This window comes from Cinclus cinclus, chromosome 32 (assembly GCF_963662255.1).
Source record: "Cinclus cinclus chromosome 32, bCinCin1.1, whole genome shotgun sequence".
NCBI classification, from domain to species: domain Eukaryota; kingdom Metazoa; phylum Chordata; class Aves; order Passeriformes; family Cinclidae; genus Cinclus; species Cinclus cinclus.
The window spans coordinates 1240650-1257716 of NC_085077.1; the positions used below are offsets into that span (position 1 = coordinate 1240650).

Genomic DNA, 17067 nt, shown 5'->3' on the forward strand with positions numbered 1-17067 from the left:
ACCTGAGCCTGGGGGTCCTCAGGTGTCTCACCTGCTGAAGGGGGGACCCCAAAACTGGGGAGGGGTCCCGGGAAGGGTCTGAGTTTTTTAACTGGGGGAACTTGGGGAGAATTTGGGGGGAATTTGGGGGGAATTTGGGGGAACTTGGGGGAATTTGGGGAGAATTTGGGGGGAATTTGGGGTCTCTATTAAACCTGGGACTCTTCCCACAGCCGGCCCCTGGCACTCATTGTCGCGCCGGGGGGATTTTGGGGTTCCTGGGTGGGATTTGGGGGAATTTTGGGGGATTTTGGGGAGATTTTTTGCGGCGATTTTGGGGGGATTTTGGGGGGTCCCAAATCTGGGGGGAATAACAAACCCAGCGGAACACACATTCGGGGGAACGCTTGGCGCCCGGAAGGAGCGGAAGTGACACACCGGAAGTAGCAGGAACACATGCGGGGGAACCGGAAGTAGCGGAGGCCGCGTGGAGGAGCCGAGATGGGGCGGCCCGGGAAGGTCGGGGAGAAAAAAAATGGGAAAAAAACCGGGAAAAATCGGGGAAAAAAACCGGGAAAAACGGGAACAATCGGGATGGGGAAGGCTGAGCGGAGCGGAGGCGGCTCGGGAATGGCGGGGGGAGCGCGGCGGGAGCGAGAATGAACCGGGAGGGAGGAAAAAAGCGGCGGGAGGAGCGGTTCGGGAATCCCAAAATTTTGGGAATTGTGAGGGGGAAAAGTGGGATCGGCTGGGAATTCCCAAAGCTTGGGGTCTCCAAACTCGCTTTTCTGGAATGCAAGGGTTTGGGGGTCCCAGGAATCCCGAAACCCAGGAGTTCGGATCCTTCGTGTTCCCAAAAAAACCCCCAAAAATATAAAAATCGGGATCTGGGAATTCCCAAAATCTGGGATTTCCAAACACTTTTTTTTTTTTTTCCCCAGAAAAGTGGGATCTGGAGTCCCAGAATTCCCAAAATTTGGGATTTCCAACCTTTTCTTTTCCCAGGAAATTGGGATCTGGAGTCCCAGAATTCCCAAAATTTGGGGTTTCCAACCTTTTCCATGAAAATCTGTGTGTGGGAATTCCCAAAATTCAGGGTTCTGGAATCCATCCTGATTCGATGGAGGCGTCGGGAGGGGCTGGGAATTCCCAAATTTTTGGGGTATCCGGGCGGGAATTCCCGGATTTCGGGGTATCCGGGCGGGAATTCCCGAATTTCGGGGTATCCAGGTGGGAATTCCCGAATTTCGGGGTGTCCGGGTGGGAATTCCCGGATTTTGGGGTATCCAGTTGGGAATTCCCGGATTTCGGGGTATCCAGTTGGGAATTCCCGAATTTCGGGGTATCCAGTTGGGAATTCCCGGGTTTCGGCGTATCTGGGCGAGAATTCCCAAATTTCGGGGTATCCAGTTGGGAATTCCCAAATTTCGGTGTATCCGGGCGGGAATTCCCGGATTTCGGTGTATCCGGGTGGGAATTCCCGAATTTTGGGGTATCCGGGCGGGAATTCCCGGATTTCGGTGTATCCGGGCGGGAATTCCCGAATTTCGGGGTATCCAGTTGGGAATTCCCGAATTTCGGGGTATCCGCGCGGGAATTCCCGAATTTCGGTGTATCCGGGCGGGAATTCCCAAATTTCGGTGTATCCGGGTGGGAATTCCCAAATTTCGGTGTATCCGGGCGGGAATTCCCAAATTTCGGTGTATCCGGGCGGGAATTCCCGAATTTCGGTGTATCCGGGCGGGAATTCCCGAATTTCAGTGTATCCGGGCGGGAATTCCTGAATTTCGGTGTATCCAGTTGGGAATTCCCGAATTTCGGTGTATCCGGGCAGGAATTCCCGGATTTCGGTGTATCCGGGCGGGAATTCCTGAATTTCGGGGTATCCAGTTGGGAATTCCCAAATTTCGGTGTATCCGGGTGGGAATTCCTGAATTTCGGTGTATCCAGTTGGGAATTCCCAAATTTCGGTGTATCTGGGCGGGAATTCCCAAATTTCGGTGTATCCGGGCGGGAATTCCCAAATTTCGGTGTATCCGGGCGGGAATTCCCAAATTTCGGTGTATCCGGGCGGGAATTCCCGAATTTCGGTGTATCCGGGCGGGAATTCCCGAATTTCAGTGTATCCGGGCGGGAATTCCTGAATTTCGGTGTATCCAGTTGGGAATTCCCAGATTTCGGTGTATCCGGGCGGGAATTCCCGGATTTTGGTGTATCCGGGCGGGAATTCCTGAATTTCGGGGTATCCAGTTGGGAATTCCCAAATTTCGGTGTATCCGGGTGGGAATTCCTGAATTTCGGTGTATCCAGTTGGGAATTCCCAAATTTCGGTGTATCTGGGCGGGAATTCCCAAATTTCGGTGTATCCGGGCGGGAATTCCCAGATTTCGGTGTATCCGGGCGGGAATTCCCGAATTTCGGGGTATCCAGTTGGGAATTCCCGGATTTCGGTGTATCCGGGCGGGAATTCCCGGATTTTGGGGTATCCGGGTGGGAATTCCCGAATTTCGGGGTATCCAGTTGGGAATTCCCAGATTTCGGTGTATCCGGGCGGGAATTCCCGGATTTCGGTGTATCCGGGCGGGAATTCCCGGATTTCGGGGCGGCTCCGGGATCATTTGGGAATCGTGCGTCCGGCAGAGCCGGTTCCAGCGGCAGCAGCGGGCGCGGGCCCGGCTCAGGTCGGAGCAGGAGTTCGGCTCCGTCCCTCATTCCTTCGTGTTCCCGCGGGGCCGCGCCGGGAGGAGCCTGCGGAGCCTCGGGAAGGACCTCAGGAGGGTCCTGGAGCCCTTCACGGCTCGGAGCCTGCAGGTGGGACTGGGAGCACTGGGAATACTGGGAATACTGGGAATACTGGGAGTGTACTGGGAATGGACTGGGAATGGACTGGGAATGGACTGGGAATGGACTGGGAGCACTGGGAATGGACTGGGAGTGTACTGGGAATGGACTGGGAGCACTGGGAATGGACTGGGAATGGACTGGGAATGGACTGGGAATGGACTGGGAGCACTGGGAATGGACTGGGAGTGTACTGGGAATGGACTGGGAGCACTGGGAATGGACTGGGAATGGACTGGGAATGGACTGGGAATGGACTGGGAGCACTGGGAATGGACTGGGAGTGTACTGGGAATGGACTGGGAGCACTGGGAATGGACTGAGAATGGACTGGGAATGGACTGGGAATACTGGGAATGGTGCTGGGATCGGTGCTGGGTATCGGGATATCGTTGGGATATTTATTATTGGGATATTTATTATTGGGATATCGGGACCTCAGGAGGGTCCTGGAGCCCTTCACGGCTCGGGGCCTGCAGGTGGGACTGGGAGCACTGGGAATACTGGGAATGGACTGGGAATACTGGGAATACTGGGAGTGGTGCTGGGTATCGGGATATCGTTGGGATATCGGGATATTATTGGGATGGTATCAGGAATTTCGGGACCTCAGGAGGGTCCTGGAGCCCTTCACGGCTCGGAGCCTGCAGGTGGGACTGGGAGCACTGGGAATACTGGGAATACTGGGAGTGGACTGGGAATGGACTGGGAATGGACTGGGAGCACTGGGAATGGACTGGGAATGGACTGGGAGCACTGGGAATGGACTGGGAATGGACTGGGAATGGACTGGGAGCACTGGGAATGGACTGGGAATGGACTGGGAATGGACTGGGAATGGACTGGGAGCACTGGGAATGGACTGGGAGTGTACTGGGAATGGACTGGGAGCACTGGGAATGGACTGGGAATGGACTGGGAATGGACTGGGAGCACTGGGAATGGACTGGGAATGGACTGGGAATGGACTGGGAATGGACTGGGAGCACTGGGAATGGACTGGGAGTGTACTGGGAATGGACTGGGAGCACTGGGAATGGACTGGGAATGGACTGGGAATGGACTGGGAATGGACTGGGAGTGTACTGGGAATGGACTGGGAATGGACTGGGAGCACTGGGAATGGACTGGGAGTGTACTGGGAATGGACTGGGAGCACTGGGAATGTACTGGGAATGGACTGGGAATGGACTGGGAATGGACTGGGAGTGTACTGGGAATGGACTGGGAATGGACTGGGAGCACTGGGAATGGACTGGGAGTGTACTGGGAATGGACTGGGAGCACTGGGAATGTACTGGGAATGGACTGGGAATGGACTGGGAATGGACTGGGAGCACTGGGAATGGACTGGGAGTGTACTGGGAATGGACTGGGAGCACTGGGAATGGACTGGGAATGGACTGGGAGCACTGGGAATGGACTGGGAATGGACTGGGAATGGACTGGGAGCACTGGGAATGGACTGGGAGTGTACTGGGAATGGACTGGGATAATGGGATATTTGGATATTGGGATTTTGGGATTTTGGGATTTTGGGATTTTGGGATGTTATTGGGAATTTCAGGCACCCGCAGGAATTTTTTTGGGGCTTTTCCTGGAATTCTGGGGCCTTTTTTTCCTGGAATTTTGGGATCTCTTTGGGAATTCCGGGATCCCTTTGGGAATTCCAGGAACCCTTTGGGAATTCTGGATCCCTTTGGGAATTTTGGGATCTCTTTGCCAGGAATTTTGGGATCTCTTTGGGAATTCCGGGATCCCTTTGGGAATTTTGGGATCCCTTTGGGAATTTTGGGATCCCTTTGGGAATTCCGAGATCCCTTTGGGAATTCCGGGATCCCTTTGGGAATTCTGGGATCCTTTTGGGAATTCCGGGACCCCTTTGGGAATTCCGGGATCCCTTTGGGAATTCCGGGACCCCTTTGGGAATTCCGGGATCCCTTTGGGAAGCCCCAGGAATTCCGGGACCCCTTTGGGAATTCCGGGACCCCTTTGGGAATTCCGGGATCCCTTTGGGAATTCCGGGACCCCTTTGGGAATTCTGGGACCCCTTTGGGAATTCCGGGACCCCTTTGGGAATTCCGGGAGCCCTTTGGGAATTCCGGGATCCCTTTGGGAAGCCCCAGGAATTCCGGGACCCCTTTGGGAATTCCGGGACCCCTTTGGGAATTCCGGGACCCCTTTGGGAATTCCGGGATCCCTTTGGGAAGCCCCAGGAATTCCGGGACCCCTTTGGGAATTCCGGGACCCCTTTGGGAATTCCGGGACCCCTTTGGGAATTCCGGGACCCCTTTGGGAATTCCGGGAGCCCTTTGGGAATTCCGGGACCCCTTTGGGAATTCCGGGACCCCTTTGGGAATTCCGGGAGCCCTTTGGGAATTCCGGGATCCCTTTGGGAAGCCCCAGGAATTCCGGGACCCCTTTGGGAATTCCGGGAGCCCTTTGGGAATTCCGGGATGTTTTCCAGGTGCGCCGGAGCAATTCCCTTCGGGATGTGGTGGCCGTGGCCGGGCCCTTGGGGGTCACCCAGTTCCTGGTGCTCAGCAAATCCCAGTCCGGGATCAACCTGGTCAGTCCTGGGAATTCTCTTTTTTTTTTTTGGGAATTCTTTTCTTTTTATTCTTTTGGGAATTCCAGAAGGGTTCCCGAACCCTCCCCGGACCCAAAGGATGAAAGAATTTTCCAGGAGTTTGATCCGGGATTGATCCCCAAAGTGAAGGCTCTGATGGGCCTGGGGTCGGGAATTTGGGATTTGGGATCCAAAATTTGGGATTTGGGATTGAAATTCCCAGATTTTGGGGGTTCCGGACCATTCCCGGAGGGGGAAATTCCGAAATTTCCAGGGTTTTTTTTCCCCTTTCAGGTTTTTTTTTTTTTTTTTTGTTTTTTTGGGGCTTTCCCTGCATTTTCCGTGATTTTTCTGGGATTCTTTCCTGGATTTTTCCTTGGATTTTCCCAGGATTTGCCTGGGATTTTCCCAGAATTTTCCCAGGATTTTTCCTTGGGATTTTCCCAGGATTTTTCCTGGATTTTTTCCCTGGGATTTTCCCTTCATTTTCCCTGGGATTTTTCTGGGATTTTCCTTGGATTTTTCCTTGGGATTTTCCCAGAATTTTCCTGGGACTTTTTCCTGGGATTTTTTCCTGGATTTTTCCCAGGATTTTCCTTGTTTTCTTTCCTGGATTTTTCCCAGTTTTTCTCTGGGATTTCCCAGGATTTCCCAGGATTTTCCCCTGGGATTTTCCAGGATTTTTCCTTGATTTTCCCTGGATTTTTCCCAGGATTTTCCAGGATTTTTCCTGGATTTTTGAAGCTTTTCCTCCTTCCCAGAAACTTTTCCGGCTGCCGGGGGGTCCCACCCTGACCTTCAAAGTGCTGCAGGTGAGTCCAAAAATTTTGGGGCAGCATCAGGAATTTTGGGAATTTTCCAAGAATTCCAGGAATTTTTAAGGAATCCTGGGGGGGGGGGGGGGGAGGGGCCGAATCCAGGGATTTTATTTTGTTTTATTATTTTATTTTTTTTTTATTTTGTTTTATTTTATTTGTTATTTTTATCATTTTATTTTATTATTTTATTTTATTATATATTATTTTATTTTATTTTGTTATTTTATTTTATATTTATATTTTATTTTATGTTATTTTATTTTTTTATTTTATCATTTATTATTTTATTTTATTTTGTTTTGTTTTATTTTATTATTTTATTTTATCTTTTTTTTATTTTTTTATTTTATTTTTATTTTATTTTGTTATTTTATTTTATTTTGTTATTTTATTTTATATTTTTATTTTATTTTATTTTTTTATTTTATCATTTTTTATTATTTTATTTTATTTTATTTTATTTTGTTATTTTATTTTATTTTATTTTGTTTTATTTTATTTTTTTATTTTATTTTTTTGGGGTGGGGATTAAATCCCTTTTTTTTTTTTTTTTTTTTTTCCCATTTCCCCCCATTCCCTGATCCAGAACCTGGGGCTTTTTTTTGGGATTGGGATTTTTGGGATTCTGGGTGAATTTTTTTGGGATTCCGGGCTGGGGTTTTTTTAAAATATTTTTTTCAGGATTAAATCCCATTTTTCCCCAATTTCCCCCAATTTTTCCCATTCCCAGCCCTCCCTGATCCAGAACCCAAAGTTGGTTTATTTTTTTTTGGGATTGGTGTTTTCCAGGCATTCTGGGCCCGTTTTTTTGGGGGGATTTTTCCTGGAATTTGGGATTTTTTTGGGATTGAACCCCGTTTTTCCCAATTTTTCCCAATTTTTCCCCCAATTTCCCCCAATTTTTCCCATTCTCAGCCCTCCCCGATCCAGAACCCAAAGTTATTTTTTCTTTTTTTGGGATTGGTGTTTTCCAGACATTCTGGGGCCGTTTTTCGGGATCCTGGGGCCGTTTTTTGGGGGGATTTTTCCTGGAATTTGGGATTTTTTTGGGATTGAAACCCGTTTTTTCCCAATTTTTCCCAATTTTTCCCCCAATTTCCCCCAATTTTTCCCATTCTCAGCCCTCCCCGATCCAGAACCCGAAGTTATTTTTTATTTTTTGGGGGATTGGTGTTTTCCAGGCATCCTGGGGCCGTTTTTTGGGGGGATTTTTCCTGGAATTTGGGATTTTTTTGGGATGGAACCCCGTTTTTTCCCATTTTTCCCCAATTTCCCCCAATTTTTCCCATTCTCAGCCCTCCCCGATCCAGAACCCAAAGTTATTTTTTCTTTTTTTGGGATTGGTGTTTTCCAGACATTCTGGGGCCGTTTTTCGGGATCCTGGGGCCGTTTTTTGGGGGGGATTTTTCCTGGAATTTGGGATTTTTTTGGGATTGAAACCCGTTTTTTCCCAATTTTTCCCAATTTTTCCCCCAATTTCCCCCAATTTTTCCCATTCCCAGCCCTCCCTGATCCAGAACCCAAAGTTGGTTTATTTTTTTTGGGGGATTGGTGTTTTCCAGGCATCCTGGGGCCGTTTTTCGGGATCCTGGGGCCGTTTTTTTGGGGGATTTTTCCTGGAGTTTGGGATTTTTTTGGGATGGAACCCCGTTTTTCCCCATTTTTCCCCCCGTTTTTCCCATTTTTCCCCCAGTACTCCCTGGTGAGGGACGTGGTGTCGGCGCTGCGGCGGCACCGCATGCACGAGCAGCAGTTCCTGCACCCCCCCCTGCTGGTGCTGGGGAATTTTGGGGTGCCCCAAATGCACCTGAAGCTCATGGCCGGGATGTTCCAGGGAATGTTCCCCAAAATCAACGTGCACAGGGTCGGGAACGGGGGGGGGATTTGGGGTTTGGGGGGGTCTGGGGGGGTTTGGGGTTTGGGGGGTTTGGGGGGTTTGGGGTTTGGGGGGATTTGGGGTTTGGGGGGGTTTGGGGGGATTTGGGGTTTGGGGGGGTTTGGGGTTTGGGGGGTTTGGGGGGTTTGGGGGGGTTTGGGGTTTGAGGGATTTGGGGGATTTGGGGTTTGGGGGGATTTGGGGTTTGGGGGGGTTTGGGGTTTGGGGGGTTTGGGGGGTTTGGGGGGGTTTGGGGTTTGAGGGATTTGGGGGATTTGGGGTTTGGGGGGATTTGGGGTTTGGGGGGGTTTGGGGTTTGGGGGGTTTGGGGTTTGGGGGGGTTTGGGGTTTGGGGGGTTTGGGGGGGTTTGGGGGCGTTTGGGGTTTGGGGGGATTTGGGGTTTGGGGGGATTTGGGGTTTGGGGGGGTTTGGGGTTTGGGGGGTTTGGGGGGTTTGGGGGGGTTTGGGGTTTGAGGGATTTGGGGGATTTGGGGTTTGGGGGGATTTGGGGTTTGGGGGGGTTTGGGGTTTGGGGGGTTTGGGGTTTGGGGGGTTTGAGGGATTTGGGGGGTTTGGGGTTTGGGGGGATTTGGGGTTTGGGGGGGTTTGGGGTTTGGGGGGTTTGAGGGATTTGGGGGTTTTGGGTTTGGGGGGGTTTGGGGTTTTGGGGGTTTGGGGATTGGGGGTTTGAGGGATTTGGGGATTGGGCGTTTGGGGTTTGGGGGTTTGGGATTTGGGGGTTTCGGGGGTTTGGGGTTTGGGGGGTTTGGGGATTGGGGGTTTGGGGATTTGGGGTGTTTGGGGTTTGGGATTTGGGGGGTTTGGGGATTGGGGGTTTGGGGATTTGGGGTGTTTGGGGTTTGGGATTTGGGGGGTTTGGGGTTTGGGGGGTTTGGGGGTTTGGGATTTGGGGGGTTTGGGGGTTTGGGGATTTGGGGTTTGAGGGATTTGGGGCTTTGGGGGTTTGGGGGTTTGGGATTTGGAGGATTTGGGGTTTGGGGGGATTTCGGGTTTGGGGTTTTGGGGGGTTTGGGGTTTGGGATTTGGGGGATTCAGGGTCCGGGAATGGTGGGGATTTGGGATTTGGGGTTTGGGAATTCAGGATTTGGGAAAGTGGGGATTTGGGAGTGGGGAAAACAGGAATCTGGGATTTGGGAACAGGCTAAAAAGGATTTATTTGGGGTCTGGGAATGGGGTGAGGGGTGGGAAAAGAGAGGATTTGGGATTAGGGAACAGGGGAAGGGGGAGGGGATTTTTCCCTTTTTTCCCATTTTTCCCATTTTTCCCATTTTCCCATCCCAGGTCAATCTGAATTCCATCCGCCGCTGTTTGCTCATCTCCTACGACTCCGAGTCCCAGCTCCTGGAATTCCGGCACTAGTGAGTCCCAAATTCCCAAAATCCCAAATCCCCAAAATCCCAAATTCCCCAAAATCCCAAATTCCCAAATCCCCAAAATCCCAAATTCCCCAAAATCCCAAAGTCCTGAATTCCAAAGTGCCAAAAAATGGCAAATTCCTGAATTTTCGGAATCCACAAATCCCAAATTCCCACAATCCTGAAGTCCTGAATTCCCAAAATCCCAAATACCCAAAATCCCAAATTCCCCAAAATCCCAAAGTCCTGAATTCCAAAGTGCCAAAAAATGGCAAATTCCTGAATTTTCGGAATCCCAAAGTCCCAAATTCCCACAATCCTGAAGTCCTGATTTCCCAAAATCCCAAAATTCTGGAATTTCCAGAATCTCAAATTCCCAAATCCCCAAAGACCCAAATTCCTGTTTTTTGGACATTTTTCCCAAATTCCCATTTTTTGTTTTTTTTTCCCAAATTCCCATTTTTTGGACGTTTTTCCCAAATTCCCGTTTTTTGGACATTTTTCCCAAATTCCCATTTTTTGGACATTTTTCCCAAATTCCCATTTTTTGGACGTTTTTCCCAAATTCCCATTTTTTCCCCCCAATCCAGCAGTGTCCAGGTGGTGCCCGTGGGGCTCAGCCGGGGGCTCCGGAAAATTCTCCAGGAGAAATTCCCGAACCTGAGCAGGATGGACGACGTCAGCAAGCTGCTCACGGGGTCAGGGGACACCTCGGGGACATTGGGGACACCTCGGGGACATTGGGGACACCTCGGGGTCACCTTGGGGACACCTCGGGGACACCTCGGGGACATTGGGGACACCTTGGGGACATTGGGGACACCTCGGGGTCACCTCGGGGACATTGGGGACACCTCGGGGTCACCTTGGGGACACCTCGGGGACACCTCGGGGACATTGGGGACACCTCGGGGTCACCTTGGGGACATTGGGGACACCTCGGGGACATTGGGGACACCTCGGGGTCACCTTGGGGACACCTCGGGGACACCTCGGGGACATTGGGGACACCTCGGGGTCACCTTGGGGACATTGGGGACACCTCGGGGACATTGGGGACACCTCGGGGTCACCTCGGGGACATTGGGGACACCTCGGGGTCACCTTGGGGACACCTTGGGGACACCTCGGGGACACCTTGGGGACATCTTGGTGACATTGGGGACACCTAGGGGTCACCTTGGGGACATTGGGGACACCTCGGGGACATTGGGGACGCCTTGGGGACATTGGGGACATCTCGGGGACACCTTGGGGACACCTCGGGGTCACCTTGGGGACATTGGGGACACCTCGGGGACATTGGGGACACCTCGGGGTCACCTTGGGGACATTGAGGATGCCTTGGGGACATTGGGGACACCTCGGGGATATTGGGGACATGTCAGGGACACCTTGGGGACACCTCGGGGACATCACAGGGACCTTGGGGACATCACTGGGGACACCCTGAGGATACTGAGGGGGGACAGGGGACACGAGACCTGGGGACACCTCCAGAGATGTCACCTGTCCCCGTCCCCCCAGAATTGTCACCTGTCCTGTCCCCTCAGGGACCTCGTCCTGTCCGAGAGCGAGGCGGAGCCGGACGGGACCCAAAATGTGCTGGAATTGCCCCAAAAATGCTCCGGGCGTGGGAACGCGGTGACACAGCAGAGCGCAGTGAGACTGACAGAGGTGACACTGGGGACACCACTGGGGACACTGGGGACACTGGGGACACCACTGGGGACACTGGGGACACTGGGGACATCACTGGGGACACTGGGGACATCACTGGGGACACTGGGGACACCACTGGGGACATCACTGGGGACAGTGGGGACATCACTGGGGACATCACTGGGGACACTGGGGACACTGGGGACATCACTGGGGACACCACTGGGGGGTGGGGACAGTACCTGAGTGCCACCGCAGCTCACCGTGGGCTCCCTTCCTGTCCCCCTGTCCCCTCTGTCCCCCTGTCCCCCTGTCCCCTCTGTCCCCCTGTCCCCCTGTCCCCTCTGTCCCCCTGTCCCCCTGTCCCCTCTGTCCCCCTGTCCCCTCTGTCCCCCTGTCCCCCTGTCCCCCTGTCCCCCTGTCCCTCTGTCCCTCTGTCCCCCTGTCCCTCTGTCCCTCTGTCCCCCTGTCCCCCTGTCCCTCTGTCCCTCTGTCCCCCTGTCCCTCTGTCCCCCTGTCCCCCTGTCCCTCTGTCCCCCTGTCCCTCTGTCCCTCTGTCCCCTCTGTCCCTCTGTCCCTCTGTCCCCCTGTCCCCCTGTCCCTCTGTCCCTCTGTCCCCCTGTCCCTCTGTCCCCCTGTCCCCCTGTCCCTCTGTCCCCCTGTCCCTCTGTCCCTCTGTCCCCTCTGTCCCTCTGTCCCTCTGTCCCTCTGTCCCTCTGTCCCTCTGTCCCCCTGTCCCTCTGTCCCCCTGTCCCTCTGTCCCTCTGTCCCCTCTGTCCCTCTGTCCCCCTGTCCCCCTGTCCCTCTGTCCCTCTGTCCCCCTGTCCCTCTGTCCCTCTGTCCCCTCTGTCCCCCTGTCCCTCTGTCCCCTCTGTCCCTCTGTCCCTCTGTCCCCTCTGTCCCCCTGTCCCTCTGTCCCCCTGTCCCTCTGTCCCTCTGTCCCTCTGTCCCCCTGTCCCTCTGTCCCTCTGTCCCCTCTGTCCCTCTGTCCCCTCTGTCCCTCTGTCCCCCTGTCCCTCTGTCCCTCTGTCCCCCTGTCCCTCTGTCCCTCTGTCCCCCTGTCCCCTCTGTCCCCCTGTCCCTCTGTCCCCTCTGTCCCTCTGTCCCCTCTGTCCCTCTGTCCCTCTGTCCCCCTGTCCCTCTGTCCCCTCTGTCCCTCTGTCCCTCTGTCCGTCTGTCCCCCTGTCCCTCTGTCCCTCTGTCCCTCTGTCCCTCTGTCCCTCTGTCCCTCTGTCCGTCTGTCCCTCTGTCCCCCCTGTCCCTCTGTCCCCCTGTCCCCTCTGTCCCCCTGTCCCTCTGTCCCTCTGTCCCTCTGTCCCCTCTGTCCCTCTGTCCCCCTGTCCCCTCTGTCCCCCTGTCCCTCTGTCCCCTCTGTCCCCCTGTCCCTCTGTCCCCCTGTCCCCTCTGTCCCCCTGTCCCTCTGTCCCCCTGTCCCTCTGTCCCCCTGTCCCTCTGTCCCTCTGTCCCTCTGTCCGTCTGTCCCCCTGTCCCTCTGTCCCTCTGTCCCTCTGTCCCTCTGTCCCTCTGTCCCTCTGTCCCCCCTGTCCCTCTGTCCCCCTGTCCCCTCTGTCCCCCTGTCCCTCTGTCCCTCTGTCCCTCTGTCCCCTCTGTCCCTCTGTCCCCCTGTCCCCTCTGTCCCCCTGTCCCTCTGTCCCTCTGTCCCCTCTGTCCCCCTGTCCCTCTGTCCCCCTGTCCCTCTGTCCCTCTGTCCCTCTGTCCCTCTGTCCCTCTGTCCCTCTGTCCCCTCTGTCCCTCTGTCCCCTCTGTCCCCCTGTCCCTCTGTCCCTCTGTCCCTCTGTCCCCTCTGTCCCCCTGTCCCTCTGTCCCTCTGTCCCTCTGTCCGTCTGTCCCTCTGTCCCCTCTGTCCCTCTGTCCCTCTGTCCCCTCTGTCCCCTCTGTCCCTCTGTCCCCTCTGTCCCCCCGTCCCCCTGTCCCTCTGTCCCTCTGTCCCTCTGTCCCCTCTGTCCCCCTGTCCCTCTGTCCCTCTGTCCGTCTGTCCCAGATCGGGCCCCGTCTGACGCTGCAGCTGCTGAAGGTGGAGGAGGGGCTGGGCCAGGGGAACGTCCTGTACCACGGCCTGGGTGAGTGAGGGACACACCTGGGACAGGTGAGGGACACACCTGGCTGAGAGAGGGACACACCTGGGACAGGTGAGGGACACACCTGGCTGAGAGAGGGACACACCTGGGACAGGTGAGGGACACACCTGGCTGAGAGAGGGACACACCTGGGAAAGGTGAGGGACACACCTGGCTGAGAGAGGGACACACCTGGGACAGGTGAGGGACACACCTGGCTGAGAGAGGGACACACCTGGGAAAGGTGAGGGACACACCTGGCTGAGAGAGGGACACACCTGGGACAGGTGAGGGACACACCTGGCTGAGAGAGGGACACACCTGGGACAGGTGAGGGACACACCTGTCTGAGAGAGGGACACACCTGGGACAGGTGAGGGACACACCTGGCTGAGAGAGGGACACACCTGGGACAGGTGAGGGACACACTGGGATACCTGGGGACTCCTGTGACTGGGGGCGGAAATCTCACCTGTGCCAAGGTATGTGACAGGTGTGTCCCAGGGTGTGCCCAGGTTTATCACAGATTATTTTAGCTTATCCCAGGTGTGCCCAGGTGATCCCAGGTGTAGCTCAGGTTATCCCAGGTGTGCCCAGGTGTATCTCAGGTGTTTCCCCACGCAGCCCCCAAAGGTGAGGCGGAGCTGCGGGAGCTGCTGGCCCGGAAGGAGCAGCAGCTGCAGGTGAGGGCGGAGCGGCGCCGGAAGCAGGAGCAGAACCTGGAGCGGAAACGGCAGCAGAGGCTGCAGCACAGGTGAGAACTCAGGTGTGCCAGGGACACAGGTGAGGGTGGCACAGGTGAGAGCACAGGTGTGTCAGGGAGGGCTCAGGTGTGCCACGGGCTCAGGTGAGGGTGGCAGGGGGCTCCCAGGTGAGGAAGGTCACACAGGTGAAGCTCCCCCAGCTCAGGGCAGCAAGGTCACACAGGTGAGGTTCCCCAGGTGAGCTTCTTCAGGGGAGGTTTGAGGCAGCCTGGCCCGGTCCATCCCCAGGTGTTCTCTCACCTGTCCCTCCCTCCAGGGAACGCAGCCTGGCCGGGATGGGCCAGGCCAGAGGCGGCCCAGGTGACCCCAGGGGTGGCCCAGGTGACCCCGCAGGTGACAGCGACGTCGAGGACCCCGGAGCACCTGAGCCAGGTGAGGCGGAGCCGTCGGACGAGGACGACGCCGAATATTACAGAGAGGAGCTGGGGGAGGAGCCTGACACAGGTGAGGGGGACAGGTGGGGATTTTGGGGTTTCCAGGTGAGTCTGGGGAGATCCAGGTGAGCTTTGGGGGGGACAGAAGGAGATTTTATCCCGGAAGTGGCTGATGACACAAAAATTCCTGAATTTCCGTGATTTGGGATCAAAGTAAACGCTCTGACACTTCCGGTGCCATCCCAGCGCCCCAAATCCCAACTCCTTACCCCAAATCCCAACTCCTTATTCCCAAATCCCAATTCCTTACCCCAAATCCCAATTCCTTACCCCAAATCCCAACTCCTTATTCCCAAATCCCAACTCCTTACCCCAAATCCCAACTCCTTATTCCCAAATCCCAATTCCTTATTCCCAAATCCCAACTCCTTACCCCAAATCCCAATTCCTTATTCCCAAATCCCAATTCCTTATTCCCAAATCCCAATTCCTTATTCCCAAATCCCAACTCCTTATTCCCAAATCCCAACTCCTTATTCCCAAATCCCAATTCCTTACCCCAAATCCCAATGTTTTACCCCAAATCCCAATTCTTTACCCCAAATCCCAACTCCTTATTCCCAAATCCCAATTCCTTATTCCCAAATCCCAATTCCTTATTCCCAAATCCCAGTTCCTTATTCCCAAATCCCAACTCCTTATTCCCAAATCCCAATGTTTTACCCCAAATCCCAATTCCTTATTCCCAAATCCCAATTCCTTATTCCCAAATCCCAGTTCCTTATTCCCAAATCCCAACTCCTTATTCCCAAATCCCAATGTTTTACCCCAAATCCCAACTCCTTATTCCCAAATCCCAATTCCTTATTCCCAAATCCCATTTTCCCCCCCCAAAACTCTCATTTTTATCTCCCTTTAATCCAATTTTTTTCCCCCAAATCCCCCTCCCCCCCCCCAGAATTCCCATTTCCCCCTCTCAGAATTCCCATTTCCCCCTCTCAGAATTCCCATTTTCCCCCTCTCAGAATTCCCATTTTCCCCCCGTTAATTCCCATTTTCCCCTCTCAGAATTCCCATTTTCCCCTCTCAGAATTCCCATTTTCCCCTCTCAGAATTCCCATTTTCCCCTCTCAGAATTCCCATTTTTTTCCTCTTTTTCCCCAGATTTGTTCCCTGGCAGCTCCAAGAGGAAGCGAAGCCCCTCGGGCGCTCCCGGCCCCCGGAAACGACGGAAGAAAAACCCAAAATTCCAACCTGGAACCCCAAAATTCCAACCTGGGACCCCAAAATCCAGACCTGGGACCCCAAAATTCCAACCTGGGACCCCGAAATCCAGACCTGGGACCCCGAAATCCAGACCTGGGACCCCAAAATTCCAACCTGGAACCCCAAAATTCCAACCTGGGACCCCAAAATCCCGACCTGGAACCCCGAAATCCAGACCTGGGACCCCAAAATCCCAACCTGGAATTTCAAGATCCCATCCAGGCAACCAAAATTCCCAACCCAGAACCCCGAAATCCAAATCCAGAACCCCAAAATCCCAACCTGGATCCCCAAAATTCCAACCCGAATCCCAAAAATCCCACCCAGGACACCCCAAAAACCCCAAAACCCAACAGAAAACCCCAAAATCCCAACCTGGATCCCCAAAATCCCAACAGAAAACCCCAAAATCCCAACCTGGATCCCCAAAATCCCAACAGAAAACCCCAAAATCCCATCCTGGATCCCCAAAATCCCAACAGAAAACCCCAAAATCCCAACAGAAAACCCCAAAATCCCAACCTGGATCCCCAAAATCCCACCCAGGACACCCCAAAAACCCCAAATTCCGCCGTGGGAAGCTCCTGACCCCCCAGAAAATCCCAAATTTCCCAAATTCCCAACGGCCTGGAAAGGGCCAGAAAAGGAAAAACTGAAGGGGGGGGGGGAGGGAAAAAAGGGAATTTGGGACCCCCCTGATCCCACCGGGATTGGGAATTTGGGGTCTCTGGGATGCAGTTTTGGAGTCCCCCAGAATTTTGGGATCTCCCAGAGGAATTTTTGGGATTTCCAGAAGATTTTTTGGGATCTCCAAGAAGAATTTTTCGGGATTTCCACAAGAATTTTGGGATTTCCCCCAAAGGAGATTTTTTTTTTTTTTTTTTTTTTGGGGATTTCCAGAGGAATTTTGGGATCTCCCAGAATAATTTTTGGGATTTCCAGAAGATTTTTTGGGATCTCCCAGGGGAATTTTGGGATCCCCCAAAGATTTTTTTGGGGGGGATTTCCAGAGGAATTTTGGGATCTTGCAGAAGAATTTTTTGGGATTTCCAGAAGATTTTTTTAGGATCTAACAGAAGAATTTTTTGGGATTTCCACAAGAATTTTGGGATTCCCCCAAAGGAGATTTTTTTTGGGGGGGGATTTCCAGAGGAATTTTGGGATTCCCCAAATCCAGGTGAGATCACCCCCCAAAAAAAAAAAAAAAAAAAAAAAAAAACCAGGAAAAAAAAAAGAAAAAAAAATCCAAGAAATTGGGGGGGGGGGAAACCCCAAAAATGGAGAAAAACGCCCCCAAAAAAATGGGGGGAAAGTCCCAAAAAACAGGAAGGAAAAAAAAAAAAAAAACAAAATCTCCAGGTTTTTTTCCCCATGGGAATAAAGTTGGATCCAACCCCAGGGCCAGGTGTTGTGGAATTTTTTTGGTTTTTTTTCCCCCCCCAGGTAAAATCCCATTTTCCCCA

General features: G+C 53.4%; 1 protein-coding gene and 1 long non-coding RNA gene across 2 annotated transcripts; one reads left to right on the forward strand and one right to left on the reverse strand.

The window, feature by feature from the left end:
• Positions 1–480: 480 nt before the first annotated feature.
• PPAN (peter pan homolog) lies at positions 481–17002 on the forward strand. The gene is made up of 13 exons (XM_062511843.1): positions 481–498; positions 2620–2790; positions 5288–5389; positions 6151–6201; positions 7901–8071; positions 9387–9463; positions 10051–10158; positions 11014–11137; positions 13125–13203; positions 13825–13954; positions 14221–14408; positions 15503–15749; positions 15918–17002. Exons 1-13 carry the CDS (start codon positions 481–483, stop codon positions 16258–16260), a joined length of 1809 nt encoding a protein of 602 aa, XP_062367827.1. The 3' UTR covers positions 16261–17002.
• Positions 9987–13834, reverse strand: LOC134055519 (uncharacterized). Its single transcript, XR_009934089.1, has 2 exons — positions 13673–13834; positions 9987–10120 (listed from the first exon to the last, which is right to left on the reverse strand). It is a non-coding gene; the product is annotated as an uncharacterized LOC134055519 (long non-coding RNA).
• Positions 17003–17067: the final 65 nt, after the last annotated feature.

Bases quoted from the DNA above. Each gene is read 5' to 3' on its own strand.
- PPAN (XM_062511843.1), top strand. The intron at 10,159-11,013 runs GTCAGGGGACAC...CTGTCCCCTCAG, and splicing joins GTCAGCAAGCTGCTCACGGG to GGACCTCGTCCTGTCCGAGA. The intron at 15,750-15,917 runs AAAATCCCGACC...ACCCGAATCCCA, and splicing joins AAATTCCAACCTGGGACCCC to AAAATCCCACCCAGGACACC.